The 16,402-nt window shown below is 36.0% G+C and overlaps 1 protein-coding gene across 1 annotated transcript; it reads right to left on the reverse strand.

The window, feature by feature from the left end:
* On the reverse strand, positions 1-15,661 carry LOC145570236 (histone acetyltransferase HAC1-like). The gene is made up of 17 exons (XM_081629265.1): positions 15,206-15,661; positions 13,950-14,257; positions 11,179-11,290; positions 10,599-10,923; positions 10,059-10,517; positions 8,205-9,967; positions 7,152-7,448; positions 6,763-7,041; positions 5,077-5,205; positions 4,702-4,902; positions 4,471-4,613; positions 4,069-4,381; positions 3,588-3,727; positions 3,096-3,174; positions 2,269-2,661; positions 803-1,020; positions 1-682 (listed from the first exon to the last, which is right to left on the reverse strand). The coding sequence occupies exons 2-17, from the start codon at positions 14,141-14,143 to the stop codon at positions 571-573; spliced, it is 5,157 nt and encodes a 1,718-aa protein (XP_081485391.1). The 5' UTR covers positions 14,144-14,257; positions 15,206-15,661; the 3' UTR covers positions 1-570.
* Between the last annotated feature and the right edge of the window lie 741 nt (positions 15,662-16,402).

The following is a 16,402-nucleotide window of genomic DNA, read 5'->3' on the forward strand; positions in this document are numbered from 1 at the left end:
TTTGAGATGTAACTTCTTTTTCCTTTCCAAAATGAAATAAATATTCTACAAAAAAGGGAACAACATATAGGAGGTAGAAAGCAAAGAATTGCAAACATCCCCTACGCTCCATTGCACAAAAAGGAACGTTTCTCGTACATATAAAGACATACTATAGTACACTTGCCACCATTGATGAGGCATTGTAGAAAATACACAAAGGATAGAATTAAAGAATCACCAACTCTTCCACCACCACCACAAAGATGAACACTAGTGCCGGTGCTCCATTTATGAGATGCCAGTAAGCATTGAGGATGAGTGCCCTGGAAATAAAAATACTTTCTTCCCTCCAAATTGCAAAAGAATTCCACCCAGCGTCTTCGGAAGGAAATGTTCAGGAGCAGGATATATATGTTACCATATTAATGACTTCTGCATATTGAATCTGTACAGAGGTTTAATCCACATTTCTTCTCCCGTAGAAGACTTCCTTCTCTTACTGCTACGGCATGAGTATTCTTCAGAACACTAACCATCTATCAAGTCTTTGGAAAACTCTTTCCAAATGTCCAGAAATATGTACAGGAATTAAGCATGGCCAGCTACTTCTGCAGCTCGCTGTCTCATCATCTCCATCACAGCTGCTCGTCTACGAGAATCAGATTGCTGTTGCAACCGCCTTAGATGTTCTTTCAAATCTCTGCAGATAGGTAAAAATAAAACATAAAAAGCTTGAGAAATACACTCCACTTATCTGATCAATAATAGGGTAATGAGGAAACAAATTTTCTTCCAGTAACTAGGAGCTTGAGCCACAAACCTGCATCGAGGTACGTGACATTCAGATTCTTTACAAGCTCTAGCATGAAGTTGAAGAAGATACCACATCTTCTTGCAAAGAACACAACCCCCAGATGCACGAATTCTACACTGTATCCCATGACGAAATAGACCTTTAACCTTCCGACAGTTGAGATACTGGCAATGTGGTGAACGGCACTGTGATGCATGCACCAGCAGATCAAGCATCTTTCGGAGCTGGACCATGTAGCATATAATATTAGTACAAGATGCAGAGAGAGAGAGCTGCACTTTGGAACTTAAGGAGATCATAAAGTCAAGTTGGACAGATGCATAATTCTTACATAAATAGTACAACTATGACACAGCCTCTCCCTAAAGGAATTTAACCAAATAACAAAAAGAAACGTACATATAGTTAAAACTTTCTTCAAATCTGAGTAAGGATGTTCACTGGAGTAACTTTCTTATTCTAACACAACTTCCTCTTAATAGTACTTGGATTTAATTCTATTTTGTTCTTTTTTTTTTTCGTGAGGATCCATGATAAATAGCCAATCACCTTTTCATCAGGTAAAAATGCATAGTCGGCATTCATTGATTCTACAAGGATAAAAATACGAGAAATTTTCTGGGGAAGGAGATAGGAGAGAGGTACGTTCACCTCTTCATCAACGGGAAAAGAAGGAAGTGTGACACAATAATACATAACTAAGTATATATCTAATGAATTTAGGTGTTAGCAGTGGCTAAATGACCACTTATCTTCAGAAACAGCAAAGTTGGGAGGAAAATTATGTTTGTAAAGATAATATATGCTCCCTCAGTTCTCATATAATGTCCTCTGAAGTATGGATACGCATAATTAGAGTAAGCAGTAAGTACTAGGGTAGTGTAGGGTTATTTAATAGACAGGAGAAGTAAAAAAAAAAAAAAAAAACAGTTAGTAAAGGGCCCCACATCATATATACTTGCATATATATGACACTCTTCCAGAGGACTCCGAACATGACAATAATCATAAATCAAGTGATAAGCTATTAATAAGTGCGCAATGTAACCACAGGGAAAAAAATAGTGTCATATTCTAGTGCTATTCTAGTACTGCAATGTTTTCTCATATCTCCCTCATATCCATAACCACCATGGTAACTAATGATGCTATCAAACCACCACTATTGAATATCCAACTTGCCACCATCTACTTCTAGCCTAACCATTATCCTCCATAAACCATGACAACATATTTATATAGCAATAATAAGCTTAGGTATCCTGTTTTCCCTGGATAAATATGTAGTAAATAAAAATGGATAGCAGTTATGGATAACAATTATATATAAATCCTGCGCATTGCACGAGACAAAATATATAGGTTAAAAAACCCACAAAAGATTTGTGGATATTTGGCAGGTGTATAATAGATAATCCGCCAAGGAAGGAGAGGGGGGGGGGGGTGGTTACGGCGAATGCAAATAGTGGTACCTGTACAACACGTTGTTGTCTTGCTTCCTTGTTTTGAGCATCACGATCAGCAGCGGAAGGATGATTCGTCAGCTTATGAGGATGATCCCTACCTCCATCCTTTTGGTAACAAGAATTGCAGATATCATAATCTGGACAAGTTTCACAACGCCAACCTTGACCAGTCTCAATATCAAGATGACATATGTTGCATGTTATCACAAATGCTGGGGCAGTTGGATTATGAAGATGGTAAAGCACCATCATGGAAGAATGTTTAGCACGACGCAGAGTATCATACTGGTAGTGATTCCCCTGGCAAAGACTCAAAAATGCCTGTCTGGTATCAAAAAATTCACTCTCAAGAATCTCATCTTTATCCTTGGTATCTTCCGGCACATCAGCAATCTCAACCTATATCATTATGACATAAGAATTCAAATCAACAAAGAATGCGAGATAATCATACTCCCTCCGTTCTTTACTAATGACCTGCTTGGATTCCAATGCAAATAGAACCTAATACTTAAGCTATATATATATATATATATATATATATATATATATATATATATATATATATATATATATATATATATATATATATATATATATATATATATATATATATATATATATATAAACGTAGTCGTGTGAACTTGTTAGGTTCGTCTCAATTTTAAGTTTCCACGTAAAACGTACCTAAAGACATTATCATTAATTTATTACAATATTGCATAGGAAACTGAGCAAGATTCCAAACGAGACAGCCAAATATAAACAGAGGGAGAGTATAATCATTATATTACTCATTCAAAGAACCTTCTCCAACAGGTACAACAGCTTACCAGATAAAGTGCATGCTTGTCCTTCTGGTTGATAGGATGTCTTTCTCTATCGTCACGCTTTTGTTCTGTTTCATAGCACCTGCAATAAACATAACTCAAGTTTAACTATTCAATTATACATAAATAAATCCAACTCCCTACTTTTCAAGTCAGAGAGTTCATTGATATAATTCCCTTTACAATGTACATGTAACAACTTCATCCAGCAATTTATATTAGAAAAAAAAAAAACATATTTTTTAAATATATCCTATATCAATAGTCAAAGAAAACAAAAGATACGTTTATTTGCAAAAGAACAGAATAAAACTTGCTCGAAAGTTCAAAATTTTGAAATAGCACTATTTAAAGCTAATTCATAACAAGATTGTAGCTGTTAAGCAGATATAAGAAATATTGTACGTCCAACTAAAAAATAAAAAAAAAATAAAAAAATAAAAAAAAAAACGTATATGAAGCACCGTGATCATAATTGTACAGCTAGGATCTTACTTGTCACAGAGCTGAAAATTTTTACACTGATTGCAAACCCAGCGGTTCCCGGAAACCATTAACAAACAGCAGTGGGTACATGAATGCTGCAAATGAACCATAATAAAATCTTCCTTCATTGGGGAAATCGTTTCACCAAGCTGCAGAACAAATCAAAATTTAATTAGAAAGCCACGATATTAGGGGTAATTACAGCATAAGCTACGAGACGATAAAAGTGCACTATATGTCTATATATTGACCACTGTGAGATCATCATCACTGCAAATAAATTGTAAGATAGTCCCCATGGTAGTGGCCTCTCCAAATATTTATTTTTTGTATTTATAATTATTCATTAACGCTTTAGAAAAGAATGTTATTATGTTTTATTACACACAGACACTAGACCCAAAAGACAAAAGGCTAACCAAAAAGCAAATACAAGTAGCAGCAGCAGCAACTGAAAAAGAGAGGTGTTAGTGACAGATACGAAGATTACTTTATGCATTAAAAGAAGATCCTTTGACGCATTGCTAGAAAGATCTGATTGCCCAGATGCTTTAAGAGCCCTCTTTGAGATCATCTTTTTTGTTGTTCCCTTCTTGTTGAGTTTCCGACCTTCCTCTTCCTGATTAATTTGATATATCATATCCTCTGCAGCACCGGGCCAATAGTCACCATCAAAATACGGGAGCCTAGCTGCGGTGACCTTGGCCTTGCATTCGCCAGTTTGTACAAAGAAATGATCAAACAAGTTAGTTAGGTCAACCACAATATTTTCCTTCGTAGCTTTTCTTAGCATTGCCAAATACCTGAAGCATAAAAACCAACTTCTCGTCATTAATCAAAAACAAAGAGGGATTAAAATATAATCATTACAGGAAAATTCAATTTATCTTACCACTCCCTCAATTTGTCAGATTTTGGTGTCTTCTGTATTTCAGGATGGCAATACAAAATATAATCTTCACCCTTCAAAGGTGGACATGCCCATATATAACAACTTGCAAAACCCCGCTTCTTACAGTATTCAAGGTAACCAATCTGCAAAGAGGCACATGATTTTTTCAGATGAAAGATACTAATCAATCATTAATAACACCCACAAAAAAAAAATCCCCCCAAAACATACCAAGATTTCATGATAAACAAATGTACGGAGAGCTTCGCCAGACACTGCTTTTACATCAGGCCTAAAATACTTCACTGAATCAAGGTATGAAAGATAAACACGGCGCTGATTTGGAGGCAGGCATTCTGAGCCAAACTCTTGAACATACATTCCAAATAAACACACTTCTACTCCTTCAATCTTCTGAAAAAGCAAAACTACCTGTAGAAAGAGGCACATGAAAAATTGATAAGTAAGAAAAATTGAATAAGCAAATTGAATTTTCCTGTAAAGAAAATTAGATTCTAATAAGCAAATTTCCAACATTTCTCTAGCCTAGATAGTCAAATTGATAAGTAAGTTATATAAAGTGCCAAAATCAAAACAACATCAGACCTTAGATTTATAAGCGAATTCAGTAGGATAGTTCTCATCACGGAAAATCTCAAGAAACCTTGGCTTCACTTCCAACTTCTTGTCAACAGATGACACAACTCTAACAACAATTCCATCTGCTCCAGGAACCTGACAAATACCAAAGATTACCATCCAGTTGTTATGGAGCTGATACAGCCACATATATATTAATCTCAATGACACTATGCATTTTCAGATAATTTAATGCATTATACAAATTTTAGAAAAGTTTTTCACCACTTATTAATCAAATACAAATTTTAGAATAGTATTCATCACAATATATACAAATTTTGAAATAGTATTATATGTATTTAAAAAATCAAATTCAGAACCAAAAGGTTATAAAAAAAAGGGTTGAAGCACAAATTTCTGAGGATTAATAACCTAGCATAGTAGCATTAGTTTACCATATAACAAAGTACATCCATTTCACTATGACTGTATGACACCCTACAGTAATGCCTGATGCAAGTGATGTTCAATATTTATAACATAAGAATAAATCTAAAGCACAAACAACCAAACGAAACATAACACAAGTCAAAGAGAATACTCCCTCCGTCCCAGAGCCACAAATCTTTAAGTGCACAATATTATAGGGATAAATTGTCGTTGCCTAAAAAAGGGGGCGGGAGGTGGGCAATGTAACGGAAAAGTAAATGTGAATTTAAAAGACAGAGGAAAGATATAATTTGTAATATATACTATCCAATGTGAGATTGAAACTGATCTACTATTTACCAAATACCATAAATAGACGGTTCACTATATGCAGTCCAATCTACACTTTTTCCAACATCTACTATGAAGTGCTATATGCTAAACAGCCACAATTTCACAAACTGCGCAATATATGACCATCTATCAATTATTGCCACCATTTGACAAGATTTATTTATTCCCCGCATCGGACTACATTGAAATACAGCTGCATACATCTGAAGGTCCTTAGAAGTGTTTGAAGGAGATTTATAATATTTTTTCGCAGTAAATCTAATAGCCTACGTTCTCTAAATTAAATCTACGGCACCTAGACTCTAGTTACCGATCAGATAAGAGTACAAATCTGAGAATCTGCTGAAGGTCCTTAGAAGTGTTTGAAGGAGATTTATAATATTTTTTTGCAGTAAATCTAATAGCCCACTTTCTCTAAATTATTTCTACGGCACCTAGACTCTAGTTACCAATCACATAAGAGTACAGATCTGAGAATCTGGTACAGTAATTCTAAAATTGTAAGCTAAGGGGTAACTGTCCTCAAAATTGGACATAAACATGGAAACACAACACATATAACAAAACATGTCACATACTTTTAAAAACAGCAGAAGCACAAAAGAGGAGGGAAAAAAAGAGGAGGGGCGGAAGGGGGGGGGGGGGGGGGGGGACAGCCAGCCACATAGAGAAAATAAAAAAGAAAAAGAACAGCAACCACAAGGGAGCGGGATTTTCAACAATGAAAACAGTTGCTATCTCCAGAGACATCCAGCTGGATCACTTGAACCCCACGAATAACCGGCTTAACCAATTTCTGTTATGAATTATCTTGCCTTCAATCGACAGATCTAGGGTATTACTCACCTTGAATGAAATTAATATTATGAAAGCTTGACAAATTCAACAAATTGCCTACACATCACCAAAATGCAAATAGAAGATTACCTCATCATAACTTTTTCCCTGGACTCTTGCCCTTTCTAGTCTTTCTTGTTTCAATCGTTTAAATAGCCGGTTCTCAATGTGGTCACTTAGAATCGTTTTTGGCAGATCTTTTGCCCCAAGAACAGCACTCTGTGGCAATGGCTTGCGCTCCCTGCCTTCAATCTCTTGCATATAGCAAAAAGGACATGTGTATTCAGCTTGACCGCCATCATTCCGTCTACCATTAAACAAGGCACAGATCTGATGCTGCCAAGCTTCACATTTATCACATTGAACCCACTGCAAAGAAGCAAAAATTATGATTTAAAAAAAAGCATTGGCAGATTTACAATTAACCTATGCAGAACCTATGGCTGCAAAGACATAAAACAAGCTACTGAAAAACACACCCATTCTTCAGTTTCCTCATCATTTTTCTTTCTCTCCAGCCTCGACTTGGGAATAGCAGTTCCATCTATAGAAATTGTGTCACCACGAGCTTCATTATAGCATGGAATACAAAAATAGTGCCGTGTATCACCAGCTCCCACAGTGTAATACATTGCATTTCTCTTTATTCGAGCACCACATGGAGTACAATAAATAGGTGGTGGTTCAAATGTGAGCTTCTCAACAGCACAAAGCTGACAGGAGTTTTCACTCATTGAGTGTTCCATCGCTTGATTTTTCTCTGCCTTTGCTTTGCTCTACAATCAATAAAAGAGAGATTAGAAATAACAAGTAAATTTTACTGTAAGGCACCCAAAACTTAAGTACTTCATATTGAAACGCAGTTACAAAGGCATATCACAGACAAAATTGTAAGCAGATTACAAAGACATTATATTCAAATATGTAGCTGACCTGCTTCATGGATCCACAACAATAAGAAACTCAAATACTCAAAAGAGGTGGTCAGTAAAAGAAACACCTCAAAACACAACAGCCAAAAATATGATGATAATCTAGTGGCATTGCAGAAATTAGTAGAATAAGGACAGAAATCTTCAGCCTTTCAATGTCCAATCACCAAATATCCTTGCTGTGATGGACCAATCAAAAAAATTTCATTTTCTTTGGCTATAAAAAACCAAAGTTTAGGCCAACAATGAAAATTAGTTTCAGTAGAATCACAGGGATAGTGTATCTGGGTCCCCTTCTTTTACCTTGGTAATAAATAACAGGCAGTAAACTAAAACACATCTCGCAAGAAGCATATTTGCAGCACAAACTTAAATGGACAGCATAACATACAGCTTATCATCCATTTCCATATTATGAGAAAATTAAAGGAAAAAATCAGTAATCAAAGGATGTAAGAGAAAACATGAGGACAAACTGGCATACTTGAGCAAAGAAAATTAAATTCCTAATCTCCAATAACTAAAGGGCTATCAAATTTAGTTTAGCAAAAGATTAGAACTACTATCAGTAAAAACAAGAAGGTGGAAACTGAGACAGACCTGCCCAACCCACTGCCTAAGACCAGAAATGTGCTCCTTAATCTGCTCCGGTGTAAAGAGTTCAGTTAAGGACACTCCTTTAATCTTAGGCTTTCCAGACTTTGTCAAAGGTTCAGGAGACTCCACTTCTTCTGGCTTCACTTGACCATTATCTTCTTCATTTTTAACACTTTCTTCCTTAGCCAAGGACGACGCACCATCCGACTGATTAGAAGTGTCAACTATGATGTTCTTCACCTCAGTAACATTAGAAGTTGAAACAGGCAAAGTCTCCATCTTCACATCAGAAAATTCAGACTTAACCTGTAAAGTGTTTTCATTTTTCTCATATGCTTTTGGTTGTACACTGTGAGAAACATGAGATGCATTGTTGGCATTAACTGGCACAAACATGCTTCCACTCTCAGGAGTAGCTGATTGAGGAGGCTCTGGCTTTAGGCGTTTGACAGCAGGTTGACTTTCTGGAGGTTGAACAACTATATCAGAAGGCTTTAGATTGTCTTTAACTTTAGCTTCTCCAGGCTCAGATGGTCTGCAATTTCCAGCAATTGAATTTTGCAATCCAGAATCAGAATCCTTACGAACATATCCCTTTCCATGTGAACGTATAAAATTTCTGACAGGTACACAAACAGGGCAGTTGGCAGTCGCACAATGTTTATGATGATTGATAAGTGTTCTGGTTGCATGACAGCGAGATTTGTTGCAAGAAGAAGAATCGCAGCTATCTATATGCTTCAATAGCTTTTGCACCTCAAGGCAATAGCGCTCTGGACATTTACCTGTTGGCGCTCTACATCCACGTGCATGACGCAAGAACAAAAGCCACCTCTGTTGATTCTTAAATTGACGCTCACGGATGGTATTCCCGGAGTTACAGGGTGTAGTAACTACTCTGGATTGATCCATAGCACTTCTAGGAGCAACATTCTGGCCAATGGTAGACACTTCAGAAGCCAAATTATTGCACTGAGCTTCATCATGCCCCACCATTCTCTGGCGTAACTCCTCTTGTAGATGCTGTTCATGAGACATATTTCCAGCCAGTGATGATCTATTAGATTCAGTATGCCATTGACCATTTAGTTGTGCTTCTGGCTGTACTCCAAAAGACATATTATTGTATTCATTTGTAGCCTCATCAGTCATCATATGCTGAGGATTTTGCAAGAGCGTAGAGTGCATATCTTGAGACCTTGATGGAGCAAAAGATGAATGAGAACTTCTAATAAGATTTCCATTCGAATCATGGTGAAGTTGATTGTGTGATTCTGGAAGCTGAAGCTGCCCAGAAGAAACTTGTGTCTGAAGAACCTCACTATGATGCTCCATTCCTGTTTCAGATTTCACACGACTGCCGAGGTCAGATGTTATCTGGGAGTGAACAAATTGATCATTTCTCCCGAAAGATTGTTGGTGCTCACTAGACTGCTTCTGTTGACGGCTTGAAGCAAACTGCTGCTGCGGCGGCATCAAATGAGGCTGCTGTTGGTACTGTTTAGCATAAGACTGCGAATGATTCTCTCTAGGTGATGATTGGAAATTTAACTTTTCCACTTGTTCCGCTAATTGAGGCCTTGCGTATGAAGCTGATTGCACACTTTGCGTGCTATTTTGGATCATTAGCGAGTTAGGTCTGCTTATTGCCTGAGGTCTCATTTGATTTACATTCTGATTATTCATCAAGGATCCAACCTGAGCTCCATTGTTGTAGTAATTTCCACTTCCAGAGGAATCAGCAGCACTCATCCTGTATCCATCACCTACCAAACAAACTTGATACATCAGCTAACATTGATCAAGCATAAATCAAAACTCACAATTAGATTAAAAGGGAGAATGAAAAGGCAGAACCTTGCACAGAAGAGCGCTGATGTTGATCATGGGGCTGTTGCAGAGGTCTAGGAGAGGCGCCATAAGATGATGTGGTCATATAACTATCTGATGAGCCTGAACCATTTACCATTTGAAGATTGTTACCAAATCCACTGTTCACAGGCCCACTCTGGACTCTCTGCTGCATTATAGACCTCATTCCACTGTTCATCGCACTACCAAGGTTCTGTAACATGCGGCTATTTTGACCAACATGTTTTTGCGGCACTTGTTGTGACACACCTGAAGAATCAACACCAGATAACACACCACCACTGCTAGTGTTATCCGCATTCATATATGCCTGATTATTACTGCTACTGAATCCAGGAGTGGGAATCATTTGGCTCACAACTCTCTGCCCAGCCATTACATTGTTACTGCCAGAATTCATGGAAAAACTAGAGGGGGCCTGCTGGTAACCATTTGACAGAGACCCTGCACAGCATATTCTATCAGATAAAAGGCCAAAGTACAAAACCTTATAACATCACTTATTTAAGTAATGAATTTACTCACCATCAGCTCCGTGGAAAGAACCACCACGAATACTGGAAAATGACCCATTGGAATTGGGCATCAAGCCTCCCATGCCTTGAGTTGAGGATGAGATGCCGCCACAAGCACTTGTGGTGGTCATATTAGAATGATCCATTGCAGATGATACCATCACATTTGAATTTACATTGTTTTGCTGCTGCATACCAGGTGTTGGTATCATTGTACCAACAGGAGTAGGAGTATTCATAAATTGTGTCGGTTGAGGAACATGATTGGTCTGTGGTGTTCGCCTAATAAATCCCTGCAAACGGAACTCGAGACTTTCCATATTCATGTATTCCTCCTGTCACAGAATTTAATTAAGAACAAAAAGGCAACAATTTATTGAAGACCCAGAAAAACAGTTGATAGCTTAAGGAAAGATGTAACTAAATTACACAAAGAAATTCTTTGATCCACACTCAACCAAACCGTACACCAAAACAAAGAACAAAAAAGAAAAAGGAAAGGAAAAGGATAAAATCAACTACATGGAATGTAACCAGGAAAACAAACATTGAATACCCAAGGAGCAAAAAGAGAGAGGGCCAAGGACTACCTTTGACGAAGCTGTTTTAAACAGCCCCTCTTCCAAGCGCCTTGAAAGTTCTTGCAATTTTTTTGAAACAACATCATTCCGGTTTGGTTGCCTCAGCATTAGAGTCTCATAGCTGGAAACAAAGTAAATTATATGTTAATCACTAAACCAGCAGTGCAGGATAATCTAAGAAAGTAACTATTCAATAGAATTTTCTACACATATAGAGATACTAATAACAAATACGAAGAACTATCAACAGCAAAAAATGCCAGAATAACCATTTACCACTTACCAGATCATGGAACTTGACCAAATAATATCAGGTACGCCAAGAGATTAAAAATAGATAGGATATAAACTACAGACTCATCTAAAGATATAATTTGAAAAGAAAAAAGAACAGCAAATGATGCAATTTACGTTCAACAAAACCCCTAACAGCAAGCAATCCCATATGCAGCACATAAATCCTAGCTTGACTGTACAAGACCAATAGATAGTAGCTCAAATATCAGGAGAGGGAGAGCACACTGCAACGATGCCTCAATGAGATCATTAATATCAACTTGAGTAAAATCCCATGAAATATATTTAAAAAATTAAACAACAAATGATCTGCAAACATTACTAATTCACTTCAAAGCTGTAAAAAAATAAATTAATAATAAAAATAAATAAAAACATACACATGTGCTGAGAGTGGAACAAAATGCCTACAATTGTGCATATTTTAAAATGTAAACTGCATAATAAACTATGTTAGCCTGGACTAGATTTAAGGTGTTGAATATGAGAGTGTTTGTTACAGTAAACAAAAAAAGGTTGGATGCAGGGGCAGTCCTAATTTTAGATACATGGACAAGATATGGCATTTGACAATTTGCATTTTTTTTTTTTAAAACTTTTTATATTTTTAATTAAGTTTTAAATGCACTATAGTGTTTGTAACAACACCCGTACTGTGGCAAGTACATTGTATCAGGTTGTATCTGTGTTGGATCGTATCGATATTCAAACTGCACAATACGTGTCCAGTCATATCAAGTACAGCAGCAATTATAGCATGTCCAAGAAACAGGACAGACTAAAGCACATAGATAGAAGAAACAGTACTAATCCAATGACAGATTCAACGAGGAGGACCTTCACCTAGTTTTAGTGCTGTACTTAACAACTATTCATAATACTACAAGTCTATTATGATAAGACATATTACCCAAGGACAAGAGGAAAATAGAAAGAACTACCAAATCCTCAGGCAATTGCAGATAGTTATGGCCCACATACTTCAGATGAAAACACTGCTCAAAGTAATACTCCCTCCGTCCCTTAATACAAAGCCTCATTTCCTTTTTGGGCAAACCAAGATACAATGCCTCTTTGTATTTAAAGGTTGTATTTTTTTAACATTATTACCCTCTTTTTATGAGTTGTCATCTTTTTTCCTTTACTTTTTTGTACTTTTAACATCAATTCCCTACACTTCCTCTATCTATCTCTTCAATTATTCCCAACTACTTTTTCTTTCTCTTTATTACTCTCTAACCCCACATGCACATATGTACTTTTAATCATTAGTTTTACAAAATTTACAACTTTCTTAATTCCCGCGCAAAAATTAAAAGAGGCTTTGTATTAAGAGACGGGGGGAGTAAAATACATCAATAAAAAAAAAAAAAAATTAAAGCCAGCTAGGACAAATGAGAGTTTTGCTAAAATCTAGTTCAACATCAACAAAATATGAAAAGCCTTAGAGTTCTAATGAAGACAGGAGGGAAAATCAAAATTCAACACTGGCCTACTCATACAATTATATTTCCGCTTTATGACTAACCATCTACTGGTATTACCCCCTTTGTCCTATAAAATCATATTTAAAAGTTCAAATAATCATGCTTGGATAATTTTTCAGCATTAGATCGCAATAAGACTAATTACATAACTAGGATAACTATTTGTCATTTTCATCTAATCTCTTCAAACCATAATAAGAAGATCAGCCAGCTTTCAGTTTGAGGCCTCTTTAACAGATACAAGACTGGACGCATGCGCACAGGGATAATGATTTGATGCGATAAATAAACCACATGTTGAAATATAGGACAAATCATGACAATAAAGATTTAAAAAAAAAAAAAAAAATTTGATATCCATAATATTGTGCGTTGTAGCCTTGTAGGTTGTAACTGAATGCATCAAGTAATTTAAAGTTCGACATTACACAAACATAATCATACCATTTGTAAACAAGGCACCCACATCTTATAGACATAATAACCCAATCATAACAGCTCCATTCAATAGCTAAAAACAAAGATTTAAAAACAAAAACAGATGCGCATGCCAGAAAACTAGCATCAAACCTCACCTACTGGCCTAAAGATCCACTACTGCCAAAAATGTATCAATGCATGACTCATGCATAATCACAAACAACCCATATTGCACCAAAGAACTAAAATCGTCCTAGAGTAGCAAGCATTAGAACCAAAGGCTTTTAAGATACATATAAGCACAAAGGTATACTATTTTAAGAAACACAAAATCTAAGCACTGGGTCAATCAAATCCATCAGAAGAAATTATAAAGCCCCTTAATTGATTTATATTTAGAATCTCATGAAGGATGTCACTTTTCGTCTTTTGGAGATGATAAACCGGGCTACAGAAGTATACTTCATTCGTCATAGATAATTTCTTTTTACACCTTCCAAGAAAAAAGGCGCCAGAGGCAACAAATACAGCCAATTATAAAAATGATGGATCAAAAAATTTAAAACAAGATCTTACATCTTCTCTCTCATAAACAGTCGAATTTTAGTAAGTTCAGCGTCCACCATTGCTTGATTACTTTGACCACCAAGATTTTGTGCCTGCGTGTGGAATGTATTTCCATTCTGCTGAGGCAGTCCAGGCAACTGATTACTAGCCTGGTTAGGTACCTGCCCAGAGATCTGACCTGACATGTGTGCCTGGACATTCATTTTCAACTCTTAAAATGCCAAAAGCCTGAAAGTGCATCAGCTTCACCATAAGAAGGTCAATTCAAAATTCATGTCCAGCACATTATTGATTACACTGCAAGGACAACACTTCACCTGCAAGGACACAGAAAAAGAAAGCAACTTCCATATTTATAAAGCTCAAACTTGACACTTCCTCTGTTGAACATTGAATAGACAGAATATACAAATTCACTCCTACAATGATGAAGAGAGCAATAACGAGGTAAAAAGCATATTTACAAGGATAAAGCCACAGAGTGAAACCTATGTTTGTACAGATTATTATGAAAAGGAAAACAAACTATAAGTAAAGCTGCATAGTACCTTGTCTCTTTGACTGAGGCATTTATCTAATATACTAGTGTCATACTTATAAATAGAAGGTGAACCAGAGAAGCAATTTTTAGTTCTAATAAAAACAATATTTGTGAACAGAGACACTATGCAGAAAAAGGAAACTAATTCATACATCCAAATGTAGATAACGCTGGACTAAAGACAAGCCCCAGCATATCTATACAGTTGCAATTTACAGCAACACAATGTCCAATAACAACTTTAGTTCTCACTTCTCACTAACATCCAATACACATAAATTGCATCCCATTGCCTACAAGTCTAAAAGACCTCGGATTTCAAATGCGAGCACTGAATATAGTATCGTGTAGCGCCGATCACACATAAACGGAAAGAGACCCGAGAAACGCAGCTATCAGTCTATACTCACCAATGCTAAAAAAAAAAAAAAAAAAAAAAAAGTACAGATTGAGCAAATACATCAACTTCAGTAAAAATATCATCTTTACCAACTCTAACATATGATATACAGCAACATTAGAGTTGGCGGGTAAATTCCCTTCAAACAATTACACCCTAATATTAATTTATCAGCTTCTAAAGTATTTATAAATCCAATACTTTACCCAAATTGATAAAAACTATTTCTTTTCACACTGAGATTACTGCACCATTCAAGAACAATCAATCACAACTCAATTCACATTGCACGATTAAACAACAATCAAGTACACAACTCCATACCTTAAATTCAATCGAAAACAGAGAGAAACCCCAATAACTTGAGTTAAATTAACCACAATGACGGTGCTTCGGTTGCTCGGTACAACAATTGACAGACTAATTAACGATGATCGTGTACTTATTGAACCAGATCCTCCTATATACGTTGTCGAAATTCCGATTGTAGCAAAAGCCCCAATTTATACCGACCCAATTTGTTCAATTTCAAATTGATTTGCACCGATTAGGGTTCTCGCGACAAAACCCTAACTTTCAAGCAAAAAAAGGGGTCAAAATTGAGGGTTGAAAACGTAAGATAATAAGATTGGGGTTTCTGGGATTGAATTCGATTGCAAGTTGATTGAATTTTTGTTTCCCAAATTTGATTGTAAAAACTTAATCTTTGAGTCTCTCTCTAACTTTCGTTGTTTCTCTCTCCTAATTTCTTCGTTCGACGTTTCTTTGCTGAGTTTCGGACTCCAGTTTTAAGCCTCGATATTATTTTTCCTTTTTTGGGTTTTTTTGTATTTTTTATTTTTTTTAATTCAGATGATCATTGACCGTAATTTACTCCCTTCTATGTTTTGTTATTGTCTATTTTCTTTTATTTTTTAACTCTAATCAACACTTGAAGATTAAAGCATCAACTTGTGTAGATCTTAAATGAGTTTTGAAGTCAAGTTCCAAAATCCAAACATAACACATGGTGTTTTTTGGGCTTAGTTTGGTAATGAGATTTTGACCCGAAAATATGCTAATCAAATCAACTAATAAGAGTTGACTTCATAAATTCGTTACTTTCAGTTATTTGATGAGCTTTTTGTGTTGTTATAAGATGCAACATGTTCTTTTGATATGGAGTTTGTACTCATCTAAACCTAGGGAAAAGGATAAACGAAATGACTACACTCTGTCTCTATGTTATTCCTCTCAAACAGAGAAATAATTATCTTATATCTTGAGTCTTTTGCATGCTTTTGCTACATCAACATATCAGATTTTCAACATCAAAGCCAACCCTGACTTTTGGCTTCTATGTTGCCATTGTTGATATTAGTTATAATGAATGATTTTAATGTCATAACGAATGATTTTTCCCAACATCAAAGGTGGATAATATTGTTTCTATTTTAAGTGTATTATTATCCTAAAGATGTTCTAGTTCTTTCAATTCCAACCGATTTTTATAACTACGTGAATTGTTGTTAGCCATATTAT

This window comes from Chenopodium album, chromosome 12 (assembly GCF_948465745.1).
Source record: "Chenopodium album chromosome 12, dcCheAlbu1.1, whole genome shotgun sequence".
In the NCBI taxonomy this organism is placed as follows: domain Eukaryota; kingdom Viridiplantae; phylum Streptophyta; class Magnoliopsida; order Caryophyllales; family Amaranthaceae; genus Chenopodium; species Chenopodium album.

Excerpts from the sequence above, each read along its gene's own strand:
- LOC145570236 (XM_081629265.1), bottom strand. The coding sequence starts at position 14,143 with ATGAATGTCCAGGCACACATGTCAGGTCAGATCTCTGGGCAGGTACCT. Across the intron at positions 4,382-4,470 it reads TCTGACAAATTGAGGGAGTG|GTATTTGGCAATGCTAAGAA; the intron begins GTAAGATAAATT and ends TTTATGCTTCAG. Across the intron at positions 683-802 it reads TGTCACGTACCTCGATGCAG|AGATTTGAAAGAACATCTAA; the intron begins GTTTGTGGCTCA and ends ACCTATCTGCAG.